At 53.1% G+C, this 23,990-nt stretch overlaps 1 protein-coding gene across 1 annotated transcript in view; it reads left to right on the top strand.

Moving 5' to 3' along the window:
- Window positions 1-18,392, top strand: part of PRRX2 (paired related homeobox 2) — a 57,630-nt gene extending 39,238 nt beyond the window's left edge. The window contains exons 2-4 of the mRNA XM_023216958.1: window positions 15,139-15,326; window positions 16,317-16,495; window positions 17,936-18,392. Coding sequence (XP_023072726.1) covers window positions 15,139-15,326; window positions 16,317-16,495; window positions 17,936-18,071 — 503 coding nt within the window. The 3' untranslated portion in view covers window positions 18,072-18,392. The remainder of the gene's footprint in view (window positions 1-15,138; window positions 15,327-16,316; window positions 16,496-17,935) is intronic.
- Window positions 18,393-23,990: the final 5,598 nt, after the last annotated feature.

The following is a 23,990-nucleotide window of genomic DNA, read 5'->3' as shown; positions in this document are numbered from 1 at the left end:
AAATCGCGAGCAGAGGGCTGCTCCCCTTCCTTCTGGGTGACTCCGTGCCTCCCACCCACCCCGCACCCCATTCCAGCAGGAGCCCACACTCTCTGGAGCTTGGTTTTGGGGTATCAGGAGTAGAGGAGAGACCGAGCTGGACTTAGGACCCCTGGCTCCTAGTGCAGAGGGAGGTAGTCAGGCACCAAAACTCAGGGACTGAGGGATATGAGGGGAGGCTCCTGTTAGGGCCACGCTGGGGAGCCAGGGCCTCAGAGTCGCTTGGCTGCATCTGGCCTTAGCCCCCCTGACCCTTTGATTGCCTGTGAACAGGAGGCAAATGGAGTACACTGGCTCGATCCCGGCCCACGGCAACCTCCGTCTCCCGGGTTCAAGCGATTCTCCTGCCTCAGCTTCCCAAGTATGGGATTACAGGCAGGTGCCATCACACCCGGCTATTTTTTGTATTTTTAGTAGAGACAGGGTTTCACCATGTTGGCCAGGCTGGTCTTGAACTCCTGACCTCAGGTGATCTGCCCGCTTCAGCTTCCCAAAGTGCTGAGATTACAAGCGCAAGCCACTGTGCCTGGCCCTGAAGACCCCTTTTCTCAAGGCTCCTGGGCTCAGAAGAACTTTTGGCCTCACCTGCCCCCAACTCTGGCTCCCCCCTACCGTGAGCCTGCTGCTGTGACAGAGCCACATGGGGACATTCTGTGCGAGAGCCACTCCTGGCTGGGCGCGGTGGCTCATGCCTGTAATCCCAGCACTTTGGGAGGCTGAGGCAGGTGGATCACCTGAGGTCAGGAATTCAAGAGCCACTCCTGCTGGTTCTGCCACTGAGGGTTCCCCAAAGACCCTAACCCAGAGGTCCCTGGTCTCTTGGGGCCTCCCTGGCACCCCAGCCCACCTCACTCCTCACCCCCTGTCACTCCACTACCTGTGGCACCCCCAGAGACTAAGGAGATATCCTTTGTTTGCCATTCTCTCCAATCTCAATGCTTCTCTCAACCCCTCCTCCTTTTTCTGTGTGTTCTTAGGAATGATTTTATTTCATGTATTTCACATACTGTACAATCACCCATTTAAAGTGCACAGTCCAGGGCCGGATGCGGTGGCTCACATCTGTAATCCCAGCACTTTGGGAGGCCAAGGCGGGCAGATCATTTGAGGTCAGGAGTTCAAGACCAGCCTGGCCAACATGGTAAAACCCTATCTCTACTAAAAATACAAAAATTAGCCAGGTGTGGTGGCATGTGCGTGTAATCCCAGCTACTTGGGAGGCTGAGGCAGGCGAATCGCTTGAACCTGGGAGGCGGAGGTTGCAGTGAGCTGAGATCGTGCCACTGCACTCCAGCCTGGGCAACAGGCTTTTTTAGAGCAAAACTCCATCTAAAAAAAAAAAAAAATTAACTGAGCATGGTGGCGCATGCCTGTAGTTCCAGCTACTGGGGAGGCTGAGGTGGTAGGATCACTTGAGCTTAGGAGTTCAAGGCTGCAGTGAGCCATGATTGCAACACTGCATTCCAACCTGATGCAGAGCAAGACCCTCTCAAAAAGTAAAATTTAATTAAAAAGATAAAATATGCAGTCCAGTGATTTTTTAGTATATTCAGTTGTACAACCACCATCACAATCGATGTTAAAACATTTTCACACCCCCCAAAAGAAGCCCTGCACTCTTTAGCTGCTGCTCTCCAGCATCCTCACTGCTATCCCCCCAGCTCCAGCAACTGCCAGTCTACTTCCCATCTCTGTGGATTTGCCTATTCTGGACATTTCATATAAAAGAAATCATGCACTAGGGCTTGGCGCAGTGGCTCAAGTCTATAATCCCAGCACTTTGGGAGGTGCAGGCGGGCGGATTACTTGAGGTCAAGAGTTCAAGATTAGCCTGGTCAACATGGTGAAACCCCATCTCTACTAAAAATACAAAAATTAACCAGGGCCGGGCGCGGTGGCTCAAGCCTGTAATCCCAGCACTTTGGGAGGCCGAGACGGGTGGATCACGAGGTCAGGAGATCGAGACCATCCTGGCTAACATGGTGAAACCCCGTCTCTACTAAAAATACAAAAACTAGCTGGGCGAGGTGGCGGGCGCCTGTAGTCTCAGCTACTCGGGAGGCTGAGGCAGGAGAATGGCTAAACCCGGGAGGCGGAGCTTGCAGTGAGCTGAGATCCGGCCACTGCACTCCAGTCCGGGCGACAGAGCGAGACTCCGCCTCAAAAAAAAAAAAAAAAAAAAAAAAAAAAAAAAAAATTAACCAGGCATGGTGGTGGGCACCTCTAATCTCAGCTAATTGGGAGGCTGAGGCAGAAGAGTGGCTTGAACCCAGGAGGCAGAGGTTGCAGTGAGCTGAGATGGCGCCACTGCACTCCAGCCTGGGCGACATAGTGAGTGAGATTCTGTCTCAAATAAATAAATAAATAAAAGAAATCATGCACCATATATTCCCTTCTGGCTGGCTTCTTTGATTTAGCATCATGTTTTCAAGGTTAATCCACAGTTACCCTCTCTAAGTGTTTCATTTATTTTTATTGCTGAATACTATTTTTATTTTTGATGCTGAATACTATTCCATTGTATGAATGGACCACATTTTATTTATTCATTCACCCGTTGAGGGACATGTGGGTTGCTTTCACTTTTTGGCTATAATAAATAATGCTGCTATGGCCGGGCGCGGTGGCTCACGCATGTAATCCCAGTACTTTGGGAGGCCAAGGCTGGTAGGTCACCTGAGGTCAGAAGTTCAAGACCAGCCTGGCCAACATGACGAAACCCCATCTCTACTAAAAATACAAAAATTAACCTGGTACGGTGGTATGCGCCTGTAGTCCCAGCTACCAGGGAGGCTAAAGCAGGAGAATTGTTTGAACGTGGGAGGAGGAGGTTGCAGTGAGCCGAGATTGTGCCACTGCACTCCAGCACAGGTGACAGAAGGAGACTATGTCTCAAAAAAAAAAAAAAAAAAAAAATGCCGCTATGGACATGTCATTGTGTACAAGTTTTTGTGTGGACACGTTTCATTTCTCCTGCGTCTGTACCTAAGAGTAGAATTGCTGAGTCAGATGGTAAGTCTGTGTTTTACCTTGTGAGCATGTCCCAGACTGTTTTCCACAGCAGCTGTACCTTGCATTCCCACCAGCAGTGTATGAGGGTTCCAGTTTCTCCACTTCCTGGCCAACATTTGGTGTTATCAGGCCATCTGCCCTGGGTCTGCCTACTGGAGGCTTGCTCTGTTGCCCAGGCTGGAGTGCAGTGGTGTGATCTCGGCTCACTGAAACCTCCTCCTCCCAGGTTCAAGCCATTCTCCTGCCTCAGCCTCCCAAGTAACTGGGATTTCAGGAGCCTGCCACCATGCCTGGCTAATTTTTGTATTTTTGGTCGAGACAGAGTTTCACCATGTTGGTCAGGCTGGTCTCGAACTCCTGACCTCAAGCAATCCACCTGCCTCGGCCTCCCAAAGTGCTGGGCTTACAGGCCTGAGCCGCCATGTGCGGCTGTTGTCTTGTCTTTTGATTCTAACCATCCTAGTGGGTGTGAAGTCTATCTCATCATGGTTTTGATTTGCACTTCCCTGCTGGCTGATGATCTTGAGCATCTTTGTGCCTATTGGTCATTTGTGTATTTTCTTCAGAGAAATGTCTCTTCAAATCCTTCACTCATTTTAAAATGGGGTTATTTGTCTTTTTATTGAGCTGTAAGGGTTCTTTATATTTTCTAAACGTAAGTCCCTTACCAAATACGTAATGTGTAAATAACCTTTCTATTCTGTGGGTTGTCTTTTCAGTTTCTTAATGGTTATAAAAGTTACAAAACTGTTTAACTTTCATGAAGTTCCATTTATCTTTTTTGCTTTAGTTGCTTGTGTTTTTGGTGTCACATCTAACAGCCATCGTCTGGCCCTTTTGAAGATACAGGGACCTGGCTTTGGAAGTTGAGATTTCAGATCCTTTTCTGGAGTGAGCCGCTCCGTCATTTACATAGTCATTCATTCAGAAATATTTTTGAAACCAAACTTCTTGCCTGGTCCTGGGGATACAGCACTGACAAGGAAAACCCAGTCCTTACCCGTCTTGATCTTGGAGTCAAATGTGGGATAGACAGGCATGAAGCAGATAACCAAAACATGTCATTTCTCTGTTTTAGTTAATTACAGATGTGCAGGAGAGGGAGAAGGCCTAGGAGTCCGTAACAAGGAGACCTGCGCTTGTCTGGGAGCCGGGAAGGCCTCTCAGGGCAAGGCCTGTAGGCTGAGATCTAGGGCCGGGTCAGCTTTAGCCGGTGCGGTGGGGATGGGGGAAGGGTGCCTTAGCTAGAGGGAACAGCAGATACAAAGGCCCAGAGGTGGGAAGGTGCTTGTGCTCCCTGCCAGGGGCAGCTCCTGCTGGGTCACTGGCCCCTCCACTAGGGTTTCTTGCGGGTCTGGTGGCCCCATGGAAATGTGTGCATGTCATGGATTTAGGGGTGAGGCTCCCGATCCCAGAGAGACCCAGATACCCCACAGCTGTCTCCAAGCAAGGCTCTGCTGAGGTTTGTGGGGGACATGAGGGAACCTCCTCTAGACTCCTCCAAACTCCAGGGTCATTCTGAGCCTGCGGAGGCCACACTAGCCACCATTTTTGCAGCCACACTGGCCACCGGCCCCCAGGGCTGGGAGCAGGTCAGAGCACGGCAGTCCCAGGTGGGGTGGCCCATGCCTCTTGCTCTTGTGTGCTGTGCAGAGACCTGGGGAAGCCATAGGATGGGGCCCCCTGGGGACCTGTCCTCGGACCCCACTGCGGCTTCCATCATCACCTTCCTTCCCAGGATGTGTTTCTCCTTCTCCAGGCTGGTAGCTATAAAAATGTGTCAGCGTCACGGGTTTTTGTTCAAAATTAATGAGGTGAAACATTCTTAAAAGTGTGGCAGGGCAGTGGCTGGTGGTGGCTGGCCTCCCCCAGCCCCTTCCTCACTCGGAGGACGTGGCCTCGCCAGGCCTCCATGGCTCCAAGGGAGGAACCTAGACCCCTGCACAGGAGGGCGGGCTCTGCAGGCTCAGCTGGCCCTTCCCATGCCTCCTCCTTCACTCAACACTCAACACTCAACGCAGATTGATGAGAGGTTCCCTGTGCCGGCCCCTGTGATGCATTCCAAGGAGACAGAAAACAGTAAGTCCCAGCCCCTACTGGACCGATGACCCTGCACTTACCCTACAGTGTGACAGAGTTACAATGGGAGAGGCACAGGGCTTTCTGGGAGCTGTGGGTCCAGGATGGCTTCTGGGAGGAGGAAGCGTCTCTGCTGAGACCTGAAAGTGAGCAACAGAGGGAGGAGACGTTGCCAGCTCAGGCAGAGGTCCATGGTGAGAGGGCATGGTGTATGTGATGCGAGCAGTGACCCCAAAGAGGCAGGGACCTGGAACAGCGGCTGTGCAGCCCTGAGGCCACCTGCCCTGGCTCTGCCTACTGGAGTGGCCTAGATGGCCCCATCCAGCAACGGTCCATTGAGGTGAAGATGGACCTGTGCCTTGTAACTCGCACTAGAGGACCTGAGACCCTCCTTTGTGCCTTACCCCTGGTCCCTGAATTTCTGGGGCTGAGGCCAGCTTGGCCTGATTGAAAGCCAGCTTGGCCGGGTGCAGTGGCTCACACTTGTAATCCCAGCACTTTGGGAAACCGGGGTGGGTGGACCACAAGGTCAAGAGAACGAGACCATCCTGGCCAACATGGTGAAACGCCATCTCTACTAAAAATACAAACAGCTGAGCATGGTGGTGGACACCTGTAGTCCCAACTACTCGAGAGCTGAGGCAGGAGAATCGCTTGAACCTGGGAGGTTGCAGTGAGCAGAGATTGCGCCACTGCACTCCAGCCTGGCAACAGAGCGACACTCCATCTCAAAAAACAAAAAAAACGAAAGTCAGCTCTTGGGCCCCTTGGTGGGGGTGCTGGCTGGGGCAGGGCTGTACTCCTGGGATTGGAATAGCCTAGAAGCCCCAGCATCCTTCTCCATAAGGCCCCAGGGATCATGTTTCTTCTCTATCCTCCCTTCTTCTCTTCCTTCTTTTCTGTCTTCACATGTTGTTGAGCCCTCTCTGTGCCCAGCCTGACTGTGGCCCACCCTCAAAGGACTTGGGGCTAGGCCTGCACGTGTCTCCTCGCTGCCCTGCTGCCTGCATGCCTGAAGCCGTGTGCTGCAGCTCCAAGAATGTTTCTGTTGCCTTCAGCCTCCCTCCTTTTGGTTGTTCCGTATACCCTTAAGCTACCAGGGAGACCCCCCCAGAATCCCAGCACTGTGAGGATCTTGGGCAGAGGGACTCTTGGGGCTGGCTCTCCATGCCGAGGTGACTCAGACAGCAGTGTAGGGAAGTGGCTAAGACGCCGAACTATGTGCTGGTCTCTGAGTTTCAATCCCAGCTCTGGCCTTTCCTGGCCATGTGGCATCAGCATGTCATTTAACTCTCTGTGCCTCCTACGTAAAATTGAACTAGAGGCCAGCTGTGTCGGATTGTTTTGAGGGTTAAATGAGGTAGCTCCTGTTATTCCCATTTTTCAGGTGAGATTCTGTCTCCCTTTTTTTTTTCTTTTTTTTTCTTTGGAGACAGTCTTGCTTCGTTGCCCAAGCTGGAGTGCAGTGACAAGATCTCGGCTCACTGTAACCTCCGCCTCCCGGGTTTAAGGAATTCTCATGCCCCAGCCTCCCGAGTAGCTGGGATTACAGGCACATACCACCACACCCGGCTAAATTTTTTGTACTTTTAGTAGAGATGGGGTTTCACCATGTTGGCCAGGCTGGTTTCAAACTCCTGACCTCAGGCATTCCACCTGCCTCGGCCTCCCAAAGTGCTAGAATTACAGGCATGAGCCACCGTGCCGGCCTCAGGTGAGATTCTTTTTTCTTTTTTTTTTTTTTTGTTTGAGACGGAGTCTCGCTCTGTCACCCAGGCTGGAGTGCTGTGGCCGGATCTCAGCTCACTGCAAGCTCCGCCTCCCGGGTTCATGCCATTCTCCTGCCTCAGCCTCCCAGATAGCTGGGACTACAGGCGCCGCCACATCGCCCGGTTTTTTGTAGTTTTTAGTAGAGACGGGGTTTCACCATGTTAGCCAGGATGGTCTCGATCTCCTGACCTCGTGATGCGCCCGTCTCGGCCTCCCAAAGTGCTGGGATTACAGGCTTGAGCCACCGCGCCTGGCCTGGGCGAGATTCTTGAGGCTGGGAGCGGTTAAAGGTTCACCCCCGGCACTCCGCCTGGGGTGAGTGCTCCCTTCCCTGAAGGGAACCTGCCTGAGAGCCAGACCCAGACCGGCCACCTCCTTAACCACTAGGCGGTACTGCCTTCCATTCCTTACTGGGAGAGGTAAGAATCGTCCCTCAAGCCTCCCTCAGGGCCACTTGTGTCCTTGCTGATGCTGCCAGGCAGTGGCTAAGGATGTGGTTTCAGAGTTCGTGCCTGAGCCCTTCTCCCAGGGGCCCTTCAAAGGAACCCAAATCTCTACCAAGAAATCCCAGGGGGAAACTGAAGCCTCCCGGCCTCTCCACCCTACCCCACCTCCACTTCCTGCCTAAGACGTTTCCAAGCTGTAAATATTTCTCCAGCTCTGAGGCTCCTCTGAGAAGGCCCAGTGTTAATTTGTTAAATCCACATCGAGGTCCCAGGGACCCGTTGTTTGTTTTTGCGATCCTGTTGGCAGAGATCACGTTGGGGGCGGTGGGGAGGGCTGCTTATTTGGTCAGAATAAATGCTAATTAATAAAAGTTATTTATTTGGGTTGGAGCTCACCTCAGCCCTGGGGTCAGGCGCAAACTGACTATTTGAAGCAAAAACAAACAGAGTGTGTCTCTCAACAGCTTGAGAAAGGCAGGAACGAAGAGGCTGAGTTTATTTGTCTTAGGAAGAATTTGCAGTTAATTCCCTCCAGACTATTTAGACCCTTAAATTACACGGAATAAGAAAAACCACGGGCACAGGGGAGGGCGGTGGGAACACTTGGTCATTTGGCTGAGAGCAGAGTTTTTAAATGTCTTTAGCCCCCAGTCAGCCAAATAAATGGTACGTGTGAAATAATTTAATGGCAGAAAACTGTGCACCAGTCATTTTTTCATTGTAATGGAATCGGGGACGATGTCGTTTTGGTTTTAAGGAGGAGAGAGCGCGAGGCAGGCCTCCCCCATCTGAGCTCGTTTCTCTTCTCCCGGATCCAGGCCTCCACAAAAGCAGCTCAACAGCCTGGTCAAAGGGAGGCGGTTTCATGCTTTGTTTCAGTCTCAGGGAAAAGCAGAACTTTTCCTGAACAAAAAGAAACTCTGGGCACAGCCCTCCTTGGAGAGTGCAGACCCAGGGCTTGCTGGCCGGAGGAGAGGGGCCCTGTGAAAAGGCAGGGACCCGGCGCCAATGGCCTGAGGCTTCGAGAGTATTTATTTTATTTATTTCCTAAATGCTTTAAGCCCAAGCCCGGAGTCCCCAGAGGAACACATACGCCCACCACAATGCATTTCTCAGGAGGTGGTTCAGGAACTTAGGGCGACATATCCAGCACATCCGCTCGGAGGCGGAGGCTAGCGCCAGAGCCCCCGGCTAAGTCCAGAGCTGTGGGTTCCAGTTCTGGTCCCCGGGGAGGTGCTGGCCTGGGTCCTTCTCCCCGTCAGCGTTCCTTCCCAGCCTCAGCCCATGGCAGGGTGCAGCCCCATCTTTCTGCTGTAGGCTGGGAGAAAGGTCCTTGTCTTCTCATACAAAGCTGGCCGCACAAAAGCAATCATGTTAAGGGGAGTGAATATTTATTGAGCAATTACTATGTCCTTGGCACTGAGCTACACTCAACTCCTCACAGCAGCTTGGTGTGTCCTTCAGCAAGCTGCCGTCCCACACCCTCCCAGGGGTGAGGGCTTCCTTTAGATGGAAGGGGTGATGTGAGGCTGGAGGCCTCCCACCGTGGCATCTCCTGACCCCACCCACCCATGGGTTCAGAGAGCTGGGACCAAGCGTGTGACAGGCCCCCTACACTGCGGAGCCTGGGAGCGAGGTAGAAGAGGGAGGAAACTCTGTGAAGAGGGGTTCGCAGCCTTGGCTTCGCCAAGCCTCCCAGCAGACATTGATTTCTTCTTTTTTAGACGGAATGTCACTCTTGTTGCCCAGACTGGAGTGCAGTGGCATGATCTCAGCTCACTGCAACCTCTGCCTCCTGGGTTCAAGTGATTCTCCTGCCTCGGCCTCCTGAGTAGCTGGAATTACAGGTCCCCACCACTGTGCATGGCCAAGAGACATTGATTTCAATCCCAGATGTATGACTTTGGGCAAGACACTCTCCCAGCTTCAGTTTCCCTGTGTGTAAAATGATGCAGTTGGTCGCTCACGCCTGTAATCCTAGCGCTTTGGGAGGCCAAAGCCGGTGGATCACCTGAGGTCAGGAGTTCGAGACCAGCCTGGCCAACATGGTGAAACCTCATCTCTACTAAAAATACAAAAAAAGTAGCCAGGCATGTGGCGGACGCCTGTACTCCCAGCTACTCGGGAGGCTGAGGTAGGAGAATCGCTTCAGCCCAGGAGGCAGAGGTTGCAGTGAGCCAAGATCGCACCACTGCACTCTAGCCTGGGGGACAGAGGGAGACTCTGTCTCAAAAATAAAATTAAAAAAAGTAATAAACTAAAATGGCACAGTGCCTCCTAGGGTGGATGCAGGGGACGGTGGGTGGCCACACGTGGAGCACTTGGCATCACTCCTTGCCCAACTGGCTCTGGCTGAGCGCATCACATCACAGCTGCCTTGGCACGACCCTGGGCAGAGCTGACTTGGGAAGCAGTGGGGACGCCAGCCGGTGTTGGGGGCGGTCTGGGCCTGGCTGGGGTGGGGGTAAATGCCTTTGCGTGAGGTTTTGGCTCCACGTCGCCACACAGCTTAACTGGCATGAAAGTGGAGCTGTTTCTTCAGGCGCTCGCTCGGCGAGGCGAAGGCTGCAAAATGGTTTTCATTTAAACACCCCCAGGTTTGAATTGCTCAGAAACTTCCCGAAAATGTCTCCTTTTTTGGCTGAAATGCCTCCTGTGTTGGGTGTGTGCCCAAGAGGAATTGCCTGAAAGGGGGTGGAAATCACCCCTGCAATGACGGGCTTTCCAGAAACTTCCATCCCTGCTTTCAGGCTATTGATCACCACCCAGTTTTCAGCGCAAGAGCTCTTGTTTCGGTTTAAAGTTTCTTCCTCATCGAGGCGGTGGGGGTGGAAAGACATCCATAGGCAGCAGACATTCTCATCCATCCTCACCTTTGCTTGAGGAGTGAAGAGTGAAGCGGTCCTGGCGATGAGAACAGCTCGTGCAGGGCCACTGCGTGCTCCCTCACCACTGCCCCCCAGCCCCCACCTGGTCCCATGTGTTTGCAAGTATTTCCCAAAGGGGGAAACTGCTGAACATAACCTCTTAGTCATCCCTCTAAACCAGGGTTTCTCAACCTCAGTACTATTGACATTTTGGACAAGATAATTCATTGACATGGGAGCCTGTATTGAAAGATATTTAGCAAGGCCAAGTGTGGTGGCTCACACCTGTAATCCCAGTACTTTGGGAGGCTGAGGCAGGAGGATTGAGGTCAGGAGTTTAAGACCAGCCTTGGCAACGTAGTAAGACCTCATCTCTCTCTCTCTCTCTCTATATATATATATATATATATATATTTTTTTTTTTTTGAGACGGAGTCTCGCTCTGTCGCCCGGGCTGGAGTGCAGTAGCCGGATCTCAGCTCACTGCAAGCTCCGCCTCCCGGGTTTACGCCATTCTCCTTTCTCAGCCTCCCAAGTAGCTGGGATTACAGGCGCCCGCCACCTCACCCGACTAGTTTTTTTTTTTTTTTTGTATTTTTTGGTAGAGACGGGGTTTCACCGTGTTCGCCAGGATGGTCTCGATCTCCTGACCTCGTGATCCGCCCGTCTCGGCCTCCCAAAGTGCTGGGATTACAGGCTTGAGCCACCGCGCCCGGCCCCATCTCTATATTAAAAGAAAAATTAGGTGGGCATGGTGGCAGGCACCTGTAGTCCCAGCTACTTGGGAGGCTGAGGTGGGGGAATTGCTTGAGCCCAGAGGTCGAGGCTGCAGTGTGTTACTATTGCACGACCGCACTCCAGTTTGGGCAATGGAGGGAGACCCTGTCTCAAAAAATAAAATATTTAGCAGTGTTCCTGGCCTCTTTACCATTAGATCCTCGTAGCACCCCTTCCCCAGTCCTAACGATCATAAATGTCTCATGGGGAAAAATAGCCCTTGGTTGAGAAGCAGTGTTCCAAACGCTGCTTCAGGGTCATCTTTCTCCCAGACACCTCCTTGATTCCTGCCTGACAACCCTACACACACACACACACACACACACACACACACACACTCATTTACAGTCTCATGGAACAATTTAACCTTACATCAAATCAGTTGGTTGCTCAAGAGTCAGTAAACCCCCCTAACCTGGGAACTGATTAAAAGCAGATATTAAGCAGTACCCATCACTGGGCTTGGCATGTTCCAGAAGCTCAGTAACAGTTCACTGAACAAATGCCCCGTACTGTGCAAAGAACATTGGGTGTAACATGGGAACATGTAACTGGGGAAACAAAAATACAAGGTATGGACTAAAATGCAAAGCTCTTCTGTTGGCTAAACTGTAGGCAAAACACGTCGCCCCAAACCTGGCCGTGGGAATGCAAAATAAGACCAGTCATACGGGGGAGTTTGGCCACATCTAGCATTCACTCATTGGCCCAGAAATTCCACTTCTAGGAATCTGTCCTAAATATGCAGTGGCAAAAATAGAAAACCATATTTGCATGAGGTTATGCATTGTGGCATTCTTCTAGTTCCAAGAGATTGGAAACCCTCCAAATGCCCATCAATAGGGCTCTGGTTGAATAAACAGCAGAATCGCACAGCAGACTGCTATGCAGCTGTGAAAAGGAACATGGAGGGCTCCGGTGTGCTGAATGGTACAATCCCTGGGAAGTATCTTTAGGTGAGGCAAAAAGTGAACACTACATGCTATTTTCTTTCTCTCTCTCTCTCTCTCTCTCTCTCCTTCCTTCCTTTCTCTCTCTCTGTCTTTCTTTCCTTTTCTTGACAGAGTCCCACTCTGTCACCCAGGCTGGAGTGCAGTGGTATGATATTGGTTCACAGCAACTTACAACCCCCAGGTTCAAGTGAGTCTTCCGCCTCAGCCTCCCAAGTAGCTGGGATTACAGACATACGCCACCACACTTGGCTAATTTTTGTATTTTTAGTAGAGATGGGGTTTCGCCATGTTGCCCGAGCTGGTCTTGAACTCCTGACCTCAGGTGATCCACCTGCCTCGGCCTCCCAAAATGCTGGGATTACAGGCATGAGCCACCATGCCCGGCCGCTATGCTTTCTTTTGATAGAAGAAAGGGAGAAAATTTACACATATTTTGTTATATTTGCAAAAAGCAATGCTGGAGGGATAAAGGAAAAACTCACTCTTAAAATGGTTCCTGAAGGTAGGGGAGAGGGAACAAGAGGGAAAATACGTTTTGGAAAAACAATCACAGTAAAGATCGTTGAGTATCCAGAATATTCCACTGAGATGGAAGAGTATCCAGAATATTATTAAATAAAAAGAGGCCGCCGGGCATGGTGGCTCAAGCCTGTAATCCCAGCACTTTGGGAGGCCGAGACGGGCAGATCACGAGGTCAGGAGATCGAGACCATCCTGGCTAAAGTGGTGAAACCCCGTCTCTACTAAAAAATACAAAAAAAACTAGCTGGGCGAGGTGGCGGGCGCCTGTAGTCCCAGCTACTCGGGAGGCTGAGGCAGGAGAATGGCGTAAACCCGGGAGGCGGAGCTTGTAGTGAGCAGAGATCCAGCCACTGCACTCCAGCCTGGGTGACAGAGCGAGACTCCGTCTCAAAAAATAAAAATAAAAAAAAAATAAAAAGAGGCAAGTTGAAGCCCCAGTGTGTGCTTGTCAATTTTTTATTTTATTTTAAACTTTTATTTATTTATTTATTTTTGAGACAGAATATTGCTGTGTCACCCAGGCTGGAGTGCAGTGGCGTAATCTCGGCTCACTGCAACCTCCGCCTCCTGCATTTAAGTGATTCTTGTGCCTCAGCCTCTGGAGTAGCTGGGATTTCAGACGCTTGTGACCATGCCTGGCTAATTTCTTTTTTTTTTTTTTCAGTAGAGATAGGGTTTCACTATGTTGCCCAGGCTGGTCTCAAAATCTTGGCTTCAAGTGATCCACCTGCCTCAGTGTCCCAAAGTGATGGGATTACAGGTGTAAGCCACCACGCCTGGCCATTTTTTAAACTTGTATTTGTAATCTTAGAAAATGTGGGCAGTGGGGCCGGGTATGGTGGCTCACGCCTGTAATCCCAGCACTTTGGGAGGCCGAGGCGGGCAGATCGCTTGAGGCCAAGAGTTCGAGACCAGCCTGGCCAACATAGTGAAACTCTGTTTCCACTAAAAATACACAAATTAGCCAGGTATGGTGATGGGCGCCTAAAATACCAGCTACTCGAGAGGCTGAGGCATGAGAATCACCTGAACCCTGGAGGCAGAGGTTGCAGTGAGCCAAGATCGTGCCACTGTACTCCAGTCTGGAGGACAGAACAAGACTCCACCTCAAAAAAAAAAAAAAAAAAGAAAAAAAATTAAAAAATTAAAAATAAAAAAGAAAGAAAATGTGGGGAGTGGGATAGGGGAGGGGAAAGTATTTTGTTTTACTTTATACCCATCTGTGTTGTTTGAATCTGTTACTGTGACAAGCAGTGTGGTTACCTGGTTATTAAAATAGACATTTTTAATGAGAAAATCAGATACACAGGGAGGTGCTGAACCGGCAGCATTGGTTGATTCTAAGTGCTGGAGGGAAGGGGGTTCCACGTGGACTCAGGATTGGGGAGGGCGCCCTGGAGGAGTGGACAGTGGGCTGGGCCCTAGAGGATGAAAGGTCAGAGGTTTGGCCCCTGGATAAAGTTTAAATGCAGAAACAGTAGCTGGATGCCCCACCCCGTCCCCCCAGGTACAGGCTGGGCCCAGAGGTTGCCACCCCAGGACCTCCCCAGGGTTCTGCTGGACCCTCCTTACCAGAACTGCTAGTTCTGTACCACAGGCCAGCGCCACCCTCGGTCAGGTCTGCTGCTGGGATCTTCCACCACCCCTGCTGGGCCTTGGCTGGATACCCTCCCTCACTCTCTGGCTGATGGGAGAACTCTTGGGGATCCTTCAAACTCTCTGCAAGCTGCACCTCTCCTGAGGGGCCTCGCGGCCAGCTCCTCATCCCCACCAGAGCTGAGCATCCTCCCGTGCCCTGGCCCACACCTGCCCCTGACCCAACTCACGGCCCCACCAAAGCTTATTCGGGGCCTGCCTCCCCTGCTGATGGATCCGTCTGGTTCGACTCTCCCCAGCCCCAGCACAGCCCTGGCTTAGTAGGCCGTCTGGAAAGGAAGGCTGCGCTCAACAGCTGCCTGATTGGCTAAATAGGAGAGGATGAGGACTCTGGTACCCGATTGGTGGGTTCAGAACCCTCCCCCAACAATGACTCCATTGGGCCCTTGAGCTTGGGCCCGAGACCGTAGCCTCTCTGACTCTTCCTCCTTAGGAGTGATGAGGATCGCGACACCTATCTTTAGGGCTCCTGGGAGCTTCCTAGAATCTGTGGGTCCTGAGCCTTGACTCCCACTGCTCTTTATGACGTATTATTATTATTACACGTCAGCAACAGGTGTCCATGCAGAATGTGCCATGCCCCACAGCCTGGGCCGGGTGCTGAGGACAGTCAGGTGTCTCCTGGGCCCTCCTTGAGCAGGTCACTTGTCCCTGGTGGAGGGGACACCTGTCCCCAGGGCTCTTGCCGTGGTCCCATCTCAATTGGCTCAGACTGGGGTTTCCACAGGGCAGGGGTGTGGCTGCTTTTGTTCACCATTATCTTCCCGGAGTCTGGCACTGGGCCTGCCACATAGTAGGTGCTCAGTAAGTATGTGTTGAAGAGTGAATGGATGGGTGGATGCCGGAAGGAATGAGGGAGTGAATTAAAGGGATGCATTCCGGGCTGCGGGGCTGGACCATCCATCTGCAGAGGAAGACACTAAAGCACTCAGAGCAAACTGCGGAGTTGGGGGCTGAACCGTGACGTAGCCACTGGCCGCCCTGCTGACCATCCCCCCCCCCCCCCCCCCCCCCCAGGTGAGTGTCCCAGCCCGGGGCGCGGTAGCGCCGCCAAGCGGAAGAAGAAGCAGCGGCGGAACCGTACCACGTTCAACAGCAGCCAACTGCAGGCGCTGGAGCGCGTGTTCGAGCGCACGCACTACCCCGACGCCTTTGTGCGCGAGGAGCTTGCCCGGCGCGTCAACCTCAGCGAGGCGCGCGTCCAGGTGAGCGCTCAGTCCCGGGAAGGGCCTCCCACAGGAGCGTGCGCCTGGGAGCGCACAGCCACTGTTCTCCCGGTGTTACACAATTGCCCAGGAGGGGTGTTTAAGAGCAGGAGCATCTGAGGCCAGGAGGATAGGGGTTCAGATCCCCGCCCTGTCACTTATTGGCTGTGTGACCTTGAGCAAGTAACTTAAGCTCTCTGTGCTGCAGGCTCCTGCCTCCCTGGAAAATAAGGATCACGTAGGTCTTTGCTATAGGGGTCCTTCAAGAATTAGAGTTAAAATTTTCATAAAGTGGCCAGGCACAGTGGCTCATGCCTGTAATCCCAGCACTCTGGGAGGCTGAGGCGAGTGGATCACTTGAGGCTAGGAGTTTGAGACCAGCCTGGCCAATATGATGAAACCCCATCTCTACTAAAAGTACAAAAATTATCCGGGCACGCTGGCGTGCACCTGTAATCCCAACTACTTAGGTGGCTGAGTCAGGAGAATCGCTTGAACTCGGGAGGTAGAGGTTGCAGTAAGCCGAGATTGCGCCACTGCACTCCAGCCTGGGTGACAGAGCGAGACCCTGTTTCAATAAATAAACAAACAAATAAATAAAAATAAGTTTTCATAAAGTGCTTAGAGCAATGCCTGGCACAAAGGGTTCTGATAAAGAAGTCCTTTTCCAGTTTCAAGTTCTTACTCTGTGTCAGCACTGAGCCAAGTGCTCAGCAAGCACCTCTCCTGCTGAGTGCTCAGCAAGCACCTCGCTCCCAGTGGCCGAGTGCCCTTCCATTCGTTCCTTCATTTATTGGTGTTCTCATTCTCCAACACATACCCAACAGCAGGCGTCATTTGTCATCTCCATTCTACAGATGAAAAAACTGAGATTCAGAGAGGTGACGCTGCCAGCCCAGGGCTGGTGACAGAGCAGGCACACACCCAGGTCCAAAAGGACTTGGGTCCCCGCCTGCCCATGCTGCACCCTGCTCACCCTCCCACCCACAGGTCTGGTTTCAGAACCGCCGCGCCAAGTTCCGCAGGAACGAAAGGGCCATGCTGGCCAGCCGCTCCGCCTCGCTGCTCAAGTCCTACAGCCAGGAGGCCGCCATCGAGCAGCCCGTGGCTCCCCGGCCCACCGCCCTGAGTCCAGATTATCTCTCCTGGACAGCCTCGTCCCCCTACAGGTGAGAGCGGGAACACTTTTAGGCCGGGAGGGGGCAGCTGGGGGAATTCCAGGCTTTTCCAGCCTGGACTCTGAGGGTCTGGAGAGAGCTTGAATGTTGTCCACGGCCCCTGGGATCTGGGGTACACACCAAGTGATGTGTGGCAAGTGTGCCCGTGAGTGGGTGTTCACGAGCACCTGCACGTTCATGTTGTAAGTTTGTGTGTGTGTGTGTGTGTCAATGTGCATGTGTCCACACATGACTGTGAGTGTGCATGCACGTGCCTGCGTATGCCAAGGAGTGTGCAAGCATGCGTGCCTGGAGCCGGAAGAAAACAGGCCTATCTGGAGGGGGAGCAAAGTACAGGCATCGCCCTGGGGGAACAGAAAACCTGCAGGAAGATTCCTAGGCTGGCACGGGGGCCCCAGCGCCCTGTGTCCACCCTCCAGGAGAGAAACTGAGGCTGGGAAGGCTGAGGAAATAATCTCCCTGGCCCGTGGGCATAGCTGGGGCCCAGAGCCAAGTTCTGGGGCAGTTTTGTCTGGCTCAAAGCTGGAAAGACTCTGACAAGGTGGGCAGGAGGTGCTCAAGAGTTGGGCCACCATACCCACAGCTCCAGAAGCACCATCTGCTCCTTGGGCTGTGAGGGTGGCTCTGCTGGAGCCATAGTCCTGCAGGGGGACAGGGATTTCGTGGGTCGGCTTGAGGGATTTTAGCCTTCACCGCCCTCCTGACTTCCCTCCCTGTTCATCCTTACATGGGGCAGGAAAACCAAGGGGCATCCTTATTTATTTATTTATTTATTTATTTATTTATTTATTTATTTATCTATTTATTTTTGAGACGGAGCCTCACTCTGTCACCCAGGCTAGAGTGCAGTGGTGCAATCTCGGCTCACTGCAACCTCCTCCTCCCAGGCTCAAGCAATTCTCCTGCCTCAGCCTCCCGGGTAGCTGGGATTACAAGTGCCCATCACCATGCCCAGCTAATTGTTTGTATTTTTAGTAGAGACCGGGTTTCAACATGTTGGCCAGGCTGGTCTCGAACTCCTGATCTCAGGTGATCCATCCAGCTCGGCCTCCCAAAGTGTTGGGATTACAGGCGTGAGCCACCACGCTTGGCCCCAAGGGGCATCCTTAAATTCAGGTGCCTGTTCATTCTCCCTCCCTCCCGCTGTGAGCCAGGCCCAGGGTACTCCTGGAGGGGAGCAACAGGACCCACCCAGGCCCCACCCTCAGGAAGCTCATGGTTCACAGGGAGACTCCTGTGTTCCAGCACCAAGCCGGGCGGACTTCTGACTCCTGCCCAAACCCTGCAGCTCCAAACCACCCCCAATCCTGGGTGAAGGCTGCCCAGGAGAGCAAGCTAAGGAGGGGGGTGGCAGGACCAGAGGCTGGGGTCGAGCACTGACACCCAGAAGCCACCCGCACCCATGTGTCCTGTGTCTCATGTCACCCCCAGCACAGTGCCACCCTACAGCCCTGGGAGCTCAGGCCCCGCAACTCCGGGGGTCAACATGGCCAACAGCATCGCCAGCCTCCGTCTCAAGGCCAAGGAGTTCAGCCTGCACCACAGCCAGGTGCCTACGGTGAACTGACGTCCAGTCTCACCAGGACCCAGCCACCTCCCTGGGTGGATAGCAGCAGAAAAGGGGGCAGACGCCCAGGAAGTGACCTTCTCCTGGATGGGCTCTCCTGGCCCGTCTCTCCAGCCTGGACTCCCGAGCCCGCGAGGCTGTTGAGGCCCCCGCAGCCGGGCCCAGCTCTTCTGTCCTCGGCCGCCAGAGACTGCAGCCGACAACCCTTGGAGGGGTTGGGCCGGAAGGTGGAAGAGCCTGCCAAGGACCTCATTTAGTTTGTGTATTAAAACCAAAAAGCTTTTGTCTTTAAGAAATAAAACCATTTTTTAAGACCCAAAAGGTTGCAGGAAGGTGGGTAAGGGCTGCAAACAATGTTGGTGACTGAGACCCCACAATGAGAGCTGGGACCCCACAGGGCTGGATGGCCTTCCCGGGCCCCCTGCAGCAGGCATGGGGACTGCCCTGGCCTGGCTGAGACCAGCAGCCATGGGAGGCCTACCGCCCTCATATCTGTACTGTTCCCGGGAACAAAGTCCTCGGTCACCCTGCAGAGCCCCCAGAAGTGGGGGCTGGGAGGTGGGGGTTGGGAGAGGAGGACAGAAACCCACTTTAGACCCCATCTCCCACCTTGAGCCCCAAGGGAACACCCAGATGTTTGGGCAGAGCCTTGCTATGTGACCCTGGGCAGGGAGCATCTCCCCGTCCTATTGCGGGGCAGGATCGGTGATCATGGATTCCTAGACTGGCCAGACGGTATGTGGGACGCATGCAAGGACACTCAGTCCCTTGCTTCTGGGCACACAGAAGGCGTGGGATCTCTCTGATCATTCGACCACGGAGCGGCTGGGGAAATGGCCCGGAAAACTGAGGTGCAGACTGCAGGTCCCAGCCAGGCTCCCAGGACAGTGGTGTACTCCATGACAGTTGAGGCCAGCAGAAGATCCAAGTCCCTCAACCCACCCATTTGCAGCCAGTAACTGGGGGTGCCACCAGCCGATGACACCACTTACGAGGGGTCTGCAGAAAACAGGGTGAGGGAAGGTCTGAAGCCAGCCCCTCTACCTGTCCCCACATCCACCAGGGAAGTCAGGAGAGCCTTTCTGCTCAGAGTCACCCCAGTCCAGCCCCCAGGAGGCAGGACAACACTCCTCCATCCCAGAGGGCACAAAGACGGTCAGCCCTGGGCAGCGGTGGGTGAGAACCCTGGCCCTTGGGGTGGTGGGGTGGCAGGTGGCACAGCAAGGAATCTCGATGGAGTCAATGAGCTGGGCTGATTCTCCCATATCCCGCCCTGCCCACGCAGCTTTGCCGTGCCCCTAAAGCACCAGCCATGGGGCTCCACACATGAGTAGCCCGCACGGGCACACCTTTATTTATTTATTTATCTTTTTTTTTTTTTTTTTTTTTTGAGACAGAGCGTTGCTCTGTTGCCCAGGCGTGAGCTCAGCTCACTGCAACCTCCACCTCCAGGGGTTCAAGCGATTCTTCTGCCTCAGCCTCCCAAATAGCTGGGATTACAGGCATCAGCCACTACACCCAGCTAATTTTTTGTATTTTTAGTAGAGATAGGGTTTCACCATGTTGGCCAGGCTGGTTTCGAACTCCTGACCTCAGGTGATCCTGATCCACCCACCTCAGCCTCCCAAAGTGCTGGGATTACAGGTGTGAGTCACCATGCCTGGCCCACACTTCAGTTAGGAGGTATAGCAGCTACACTTGTGAGTAAAGTGAGGACCGTCTCTCACCTGCCCCCAGTACATGCCTGAATACTCTTCCCCGTACTCCATCCAGATTTCCACCACAGGACCTGGCCCCTTCAGATGTGCAAACACACCTGGGGAAGAGGGACTGCCCGGTCGCTGTGTGACTTCTCTTCTCCTTTGGTGGCTGGACGGCTTCCTCCCTGGCCGCATCAGGGACTCTGACCAGCAGGAGAGCCTGGGGCACCAGTGAGGGCTGGGGTGGACGGGAGGGGGATTCTACTGAGGTCTTCAGCTGCTCAGGCCCACCCGACTGTGAGGGCCAGGCCTGTGACCTGGACTCGGGGAGGAGGGGGAGTCAGATTTGTGTTTTCTGACTCAGTTTGGCCTCTGCCTCAGGTAAGTGTTTTCTGGACTTCCATTTGCCATTCTTGCACTGAAAAAATATTATGAAACACAAGGTTCCTGGCCACAGAGGCTGCATCATGCTACGAGTAAGCAAAGGCAAAGGAATAATTACAGCACCACTAAGGCTATCAGGGGGTGCTGCAGGGGCCCAGGGAGGACAGAAAGGGGGCCCCAAACCTTGTTGAAGGCATCTGGGCAGGCTTCCTGGAGGAGGTGTGCCTGGGAGGATGAAGAATTCAACAGACAAAGAGGGGGAGGGGCAACTGTTTCTGGCTGAGGGGACTGTGTGAGTGTAGCCCTGGGGCAGGCCAGAAACTGTCTCTTTGGGCAAATGAGAGCTGTTCCCGGGCTGGATCTCCTGGTGCCGGGCGAAGGTGGAAAGGAACAGGGGAACAGGAGCTGGCTCAAACGAAGTCTGTGTGGCTGGGACTACATGTTTGGATGTCACCCTGTCTGTGGATAGCCATGGAGGGGATTTGCTTGGTGGAGGGCCGTGCCCTGAGCCTCCATGTGGAAGAGGAACTGCAGGCTGAGAGTGAAGGAGAGAACCCCTTGCGGAGGCCAGGGCAGGTGTCCAGGTGGGAGGGGCTGTGGCCTGAGCCAGATGGGGACAGAGTTGGTGAACCTGGGAGATGTTTCAGATGCAGCAAAAAACAAAAACAAAAACAAAAACAAAAAACAGGAATTGGTGACTTGGTGATGGGCTGGGGAGACTGGGAGCCTTTAAAGCCAGTTTGGGGACCGGGCATGTTGGCTCACATCTGTAATCCCAGCACTTTGGGAGGCCGAGGCGGGCAGACCACTTGAGATCAGGAGTTCAAGACCAGTCTGGCCAACATGATGAAACCGCGTCTCTACTAAAAACACAAAAAAGCGGGGTATGGTGGGACACACCTGTAATCCCAGCTACTTGAGAGGCTGAGGCAGGAGAATCAGTTGAACCCGGGAGGCGAAAGTTGCAGTGAGCCAAGATCAGGCCACTGCACTCCAGCCTGACAGAGCGAGACTTTGTCTTAAAAAAAACAAAAAGCCGGTTTGGGCTTAGAAACACAGGAGTGCCCAAGAAGAGCAGACCCTGGCCATGGGACCTGCCTGGTGGAAGCCTCTGGAAGATGTAGGCCTGTCTTCCCACCCAGACAAGAGCTGGGGTCCAACCTAGCTTGAGCATCCTCCTAGGCACAAAGCTTGCTCCCTTTCCCCATCTGGGGGATCTGTACCTGCAATTGGTCCAGAGCATGGGGGCCCAGCACTCATGGGCAGCTGGGAAGAGCAGGCTGTTTCCCCCAAGAAGCACTAACCTGGGAGCTCATGAGTGGACAGCACCACCCCCAACCCAGGCCCCTGGCCAGTGCTCCAGGCCTGGTGCAGGCATCTCATGCCTTTCTACTTTTCAACCCAAAGGGAGGCCACCCTGAAGAAACGCCAGGCTGAGGCTACCTGTGCAGCGATGAGGTCACACCAGGTGGGGGCCTGGGAGGCCCGTCCCAGGAAGGCTGGCTTCAGAAAAATCCAGGGCCCTTCCCATGGAGGCGCTGGCCCTGCCGTTGGACCATGAGGATGTCAATGTCACCTCCTCCCAGCGCTCCAGAGAAAACAAACCGGCTTAATCGTTTACACATGCTGCTCCGGGAAGCTGAGGGAGGGGTCGAGGTGGCCCTCCCTATAAAAGAGAAAATATTCAAACACTGCTGTCGCTATTGTAGCCCTAATTGCGGGGCTGTGTGGGCAGCTTCCTGGGCACCCGTCCCAGGATATCATTTTTCCATGAGGACAAGGTACCCAAGGCCCTGCCCTGGGCTGGAGAACTTGCTGCCTTTGCCCATTTGGCTAAGTGAGCTTGAGCTTGGGAGAGGGCATTGCGTGTGTCTGCTTTTATTTTTTTTATATGAAATAAAAGAACTTGAGAGAGAAAGGGAGGGGGAAGGAGAGAGAGACATTGAAGGAAAGACAGTCAGCTCTTGCAAAAACCCAAACCAGAGACATAAAGACTAGCGTTTCTGGTCCTGTGACCCTGGACAAGGCACTTCTCTGGGCCTTGGTTTCCTTGTCTGTAAAACGGGGATAATTACAGAACCCACTGCACAGGGCTGTCGGCACAGAGTTCCCGCCCGTAAATGGGCGCCTCAGTGTTTACGGTGGAGGAGCACAGGGTGAGGGATGGAGTTTGAGAAAATGTATGTACTCCCCTTCCTGGGGTGAAATGGCACTTTGTCTTTCCAGAGAACCGGCACACCCTGTCCAGAGGCTCTTCCCTCGTTCCTTTGATGCCCACCCGCCTTAGGAGCCCCAGTTGGGGACCAAAATCAACATGGTACCTCCGGCTCCTGCACCTCTGCTTCTCGCCCCTGGAGGGCGCCGTGGGGGCCGCTGCAGGGCCCTGGGCTGGGTTCCCGCGATGTGGCGGAACACACCCCATCCTCTGCTCTCCTGGAAGATCTCCAGGGCTGGCAGCGGGCTGCTGACCCAGCCTCCTCTGGAAAGACAAAGAAACCAGCAAATCCCAAACCACCAGCAGGGGTTACAGCATAAAGATCAGTATAAGCGTTAGGGAACAGGAACCAAGAGCCGTGAAGACTTTCGCATGTTTCACCCAGCAAACCCATCTCTAAGCTCTACTTTGAAAAATAATCAAAATCTCAAAATCGGGGGGCGGGGGAAGCAATGTGCACATCAATGTTTATCACATATTTTATATGTGCAATGTAAAAACTCTGGAAAGACACAAGCCAAAATGTGAATAGCTTAAAATTTTTTTTTTTTTTTTTTTTTTTTAAACTGAGTCTCACTCTGTCGCCCAGGCTGGAGTGTGGCACAGTCTCGGCACACTGCAACCTCCGCCTCAATTGGTTCAGTTGGTTCTCCTGCCACAGGCTCCCGAGTAGCTGGAACTACAGGCCTGCACCACTACACCCGGCTAATTTTTTTATTTTTAGTAGAGACAGGGTTTCACCATGTTGGCCAGGAAAGATCCTTTCACCGTTGCGGTACTCTATTCGTCAGAAACAAGCCACAGTTTTCCACTCAAGGAGAAGGGATTACACAAAGGTGGGGCCACCTGGGGTGGGGATCGCAGGGCCATCTTTTTTTTTTTTTTTCTTTTTTGAGACGGAGTCTTGCTCTGCCACACAGGCTGGAGTTCAGTGGTGTGATCTCGGCTCACTGCAACCTCCACCTCCTGAGTTCAAGTGATTCTCCTGCCTCAGCCTCCCGAGTAGCTGGGATTACAGGTGTGCACCACCAGGCCTGGCTAATTTTTTGTATTTTTAGTAGAGATGAGGTTTCACCATGTTGGCCAGGCTGATCTCAAACTCCAGACCTCAGGCAATCCACCTGCCTGGGCCTCCCAAAGTGCTGGGATTATAGGGGAGAGCCACCCCGCCAGGCCAAATAGCTTAAATTTTATGGTGACTCAAAATCCACCAGTCTCCATATTTTTAAAATAACTTTATAGAAAAATAAACAATCTTTCAAAAGAAATCAAGTCAATATAACAGCCTCAAGTACGTAATAAGCTCTTCAAAGGTTAAAAAAAATGTGCTTTCAGCTGGCACTGGTGGCTCACACCTGTAATCTCAACACTTTGGGAGGCCGAGGCAGGCTGATCACAAGGTCGGGATTTCGAGACCAGCCTGCTGGCCAGCATGGTTAAACTCCATCTCTACTAAAAATACAAAAATTAGCCGGGCATGGTGGTGTACACCTGTAGTCCCAGCTACTCAGGAGGCTGAGGCAGGAGAATTGCTTGAACCCGGGAGGCGGAGGTTGCAGCGAGCTGAGATCATGCCACTGCACTCCAGCCTGGGCGACAGAGTGAGACTCCATCTCAAAA

The sequence above is a fragment of the Piliocolobus tephrosceles genome, chromosome 14, assembly GCF_002776525.5.
Source record: "Piliocolobus tephrosceles isolate RC106 chromosome 14, ASM277652v3, whole genome shotgun sequence".
Taxonomy (NCBI): domain Eukaryota; kingdom Metazoa; phylum Chordata; class Mammalia; order Primates; family Cercopithecidae; genus Piliocolobus; species Piliocolobus tephrosceles.
The sequence above is the reverse complement of the archived record's forward strand: the minus strand, read 5'-3'. Positions and strand labels throughout refer to the sequence as shown.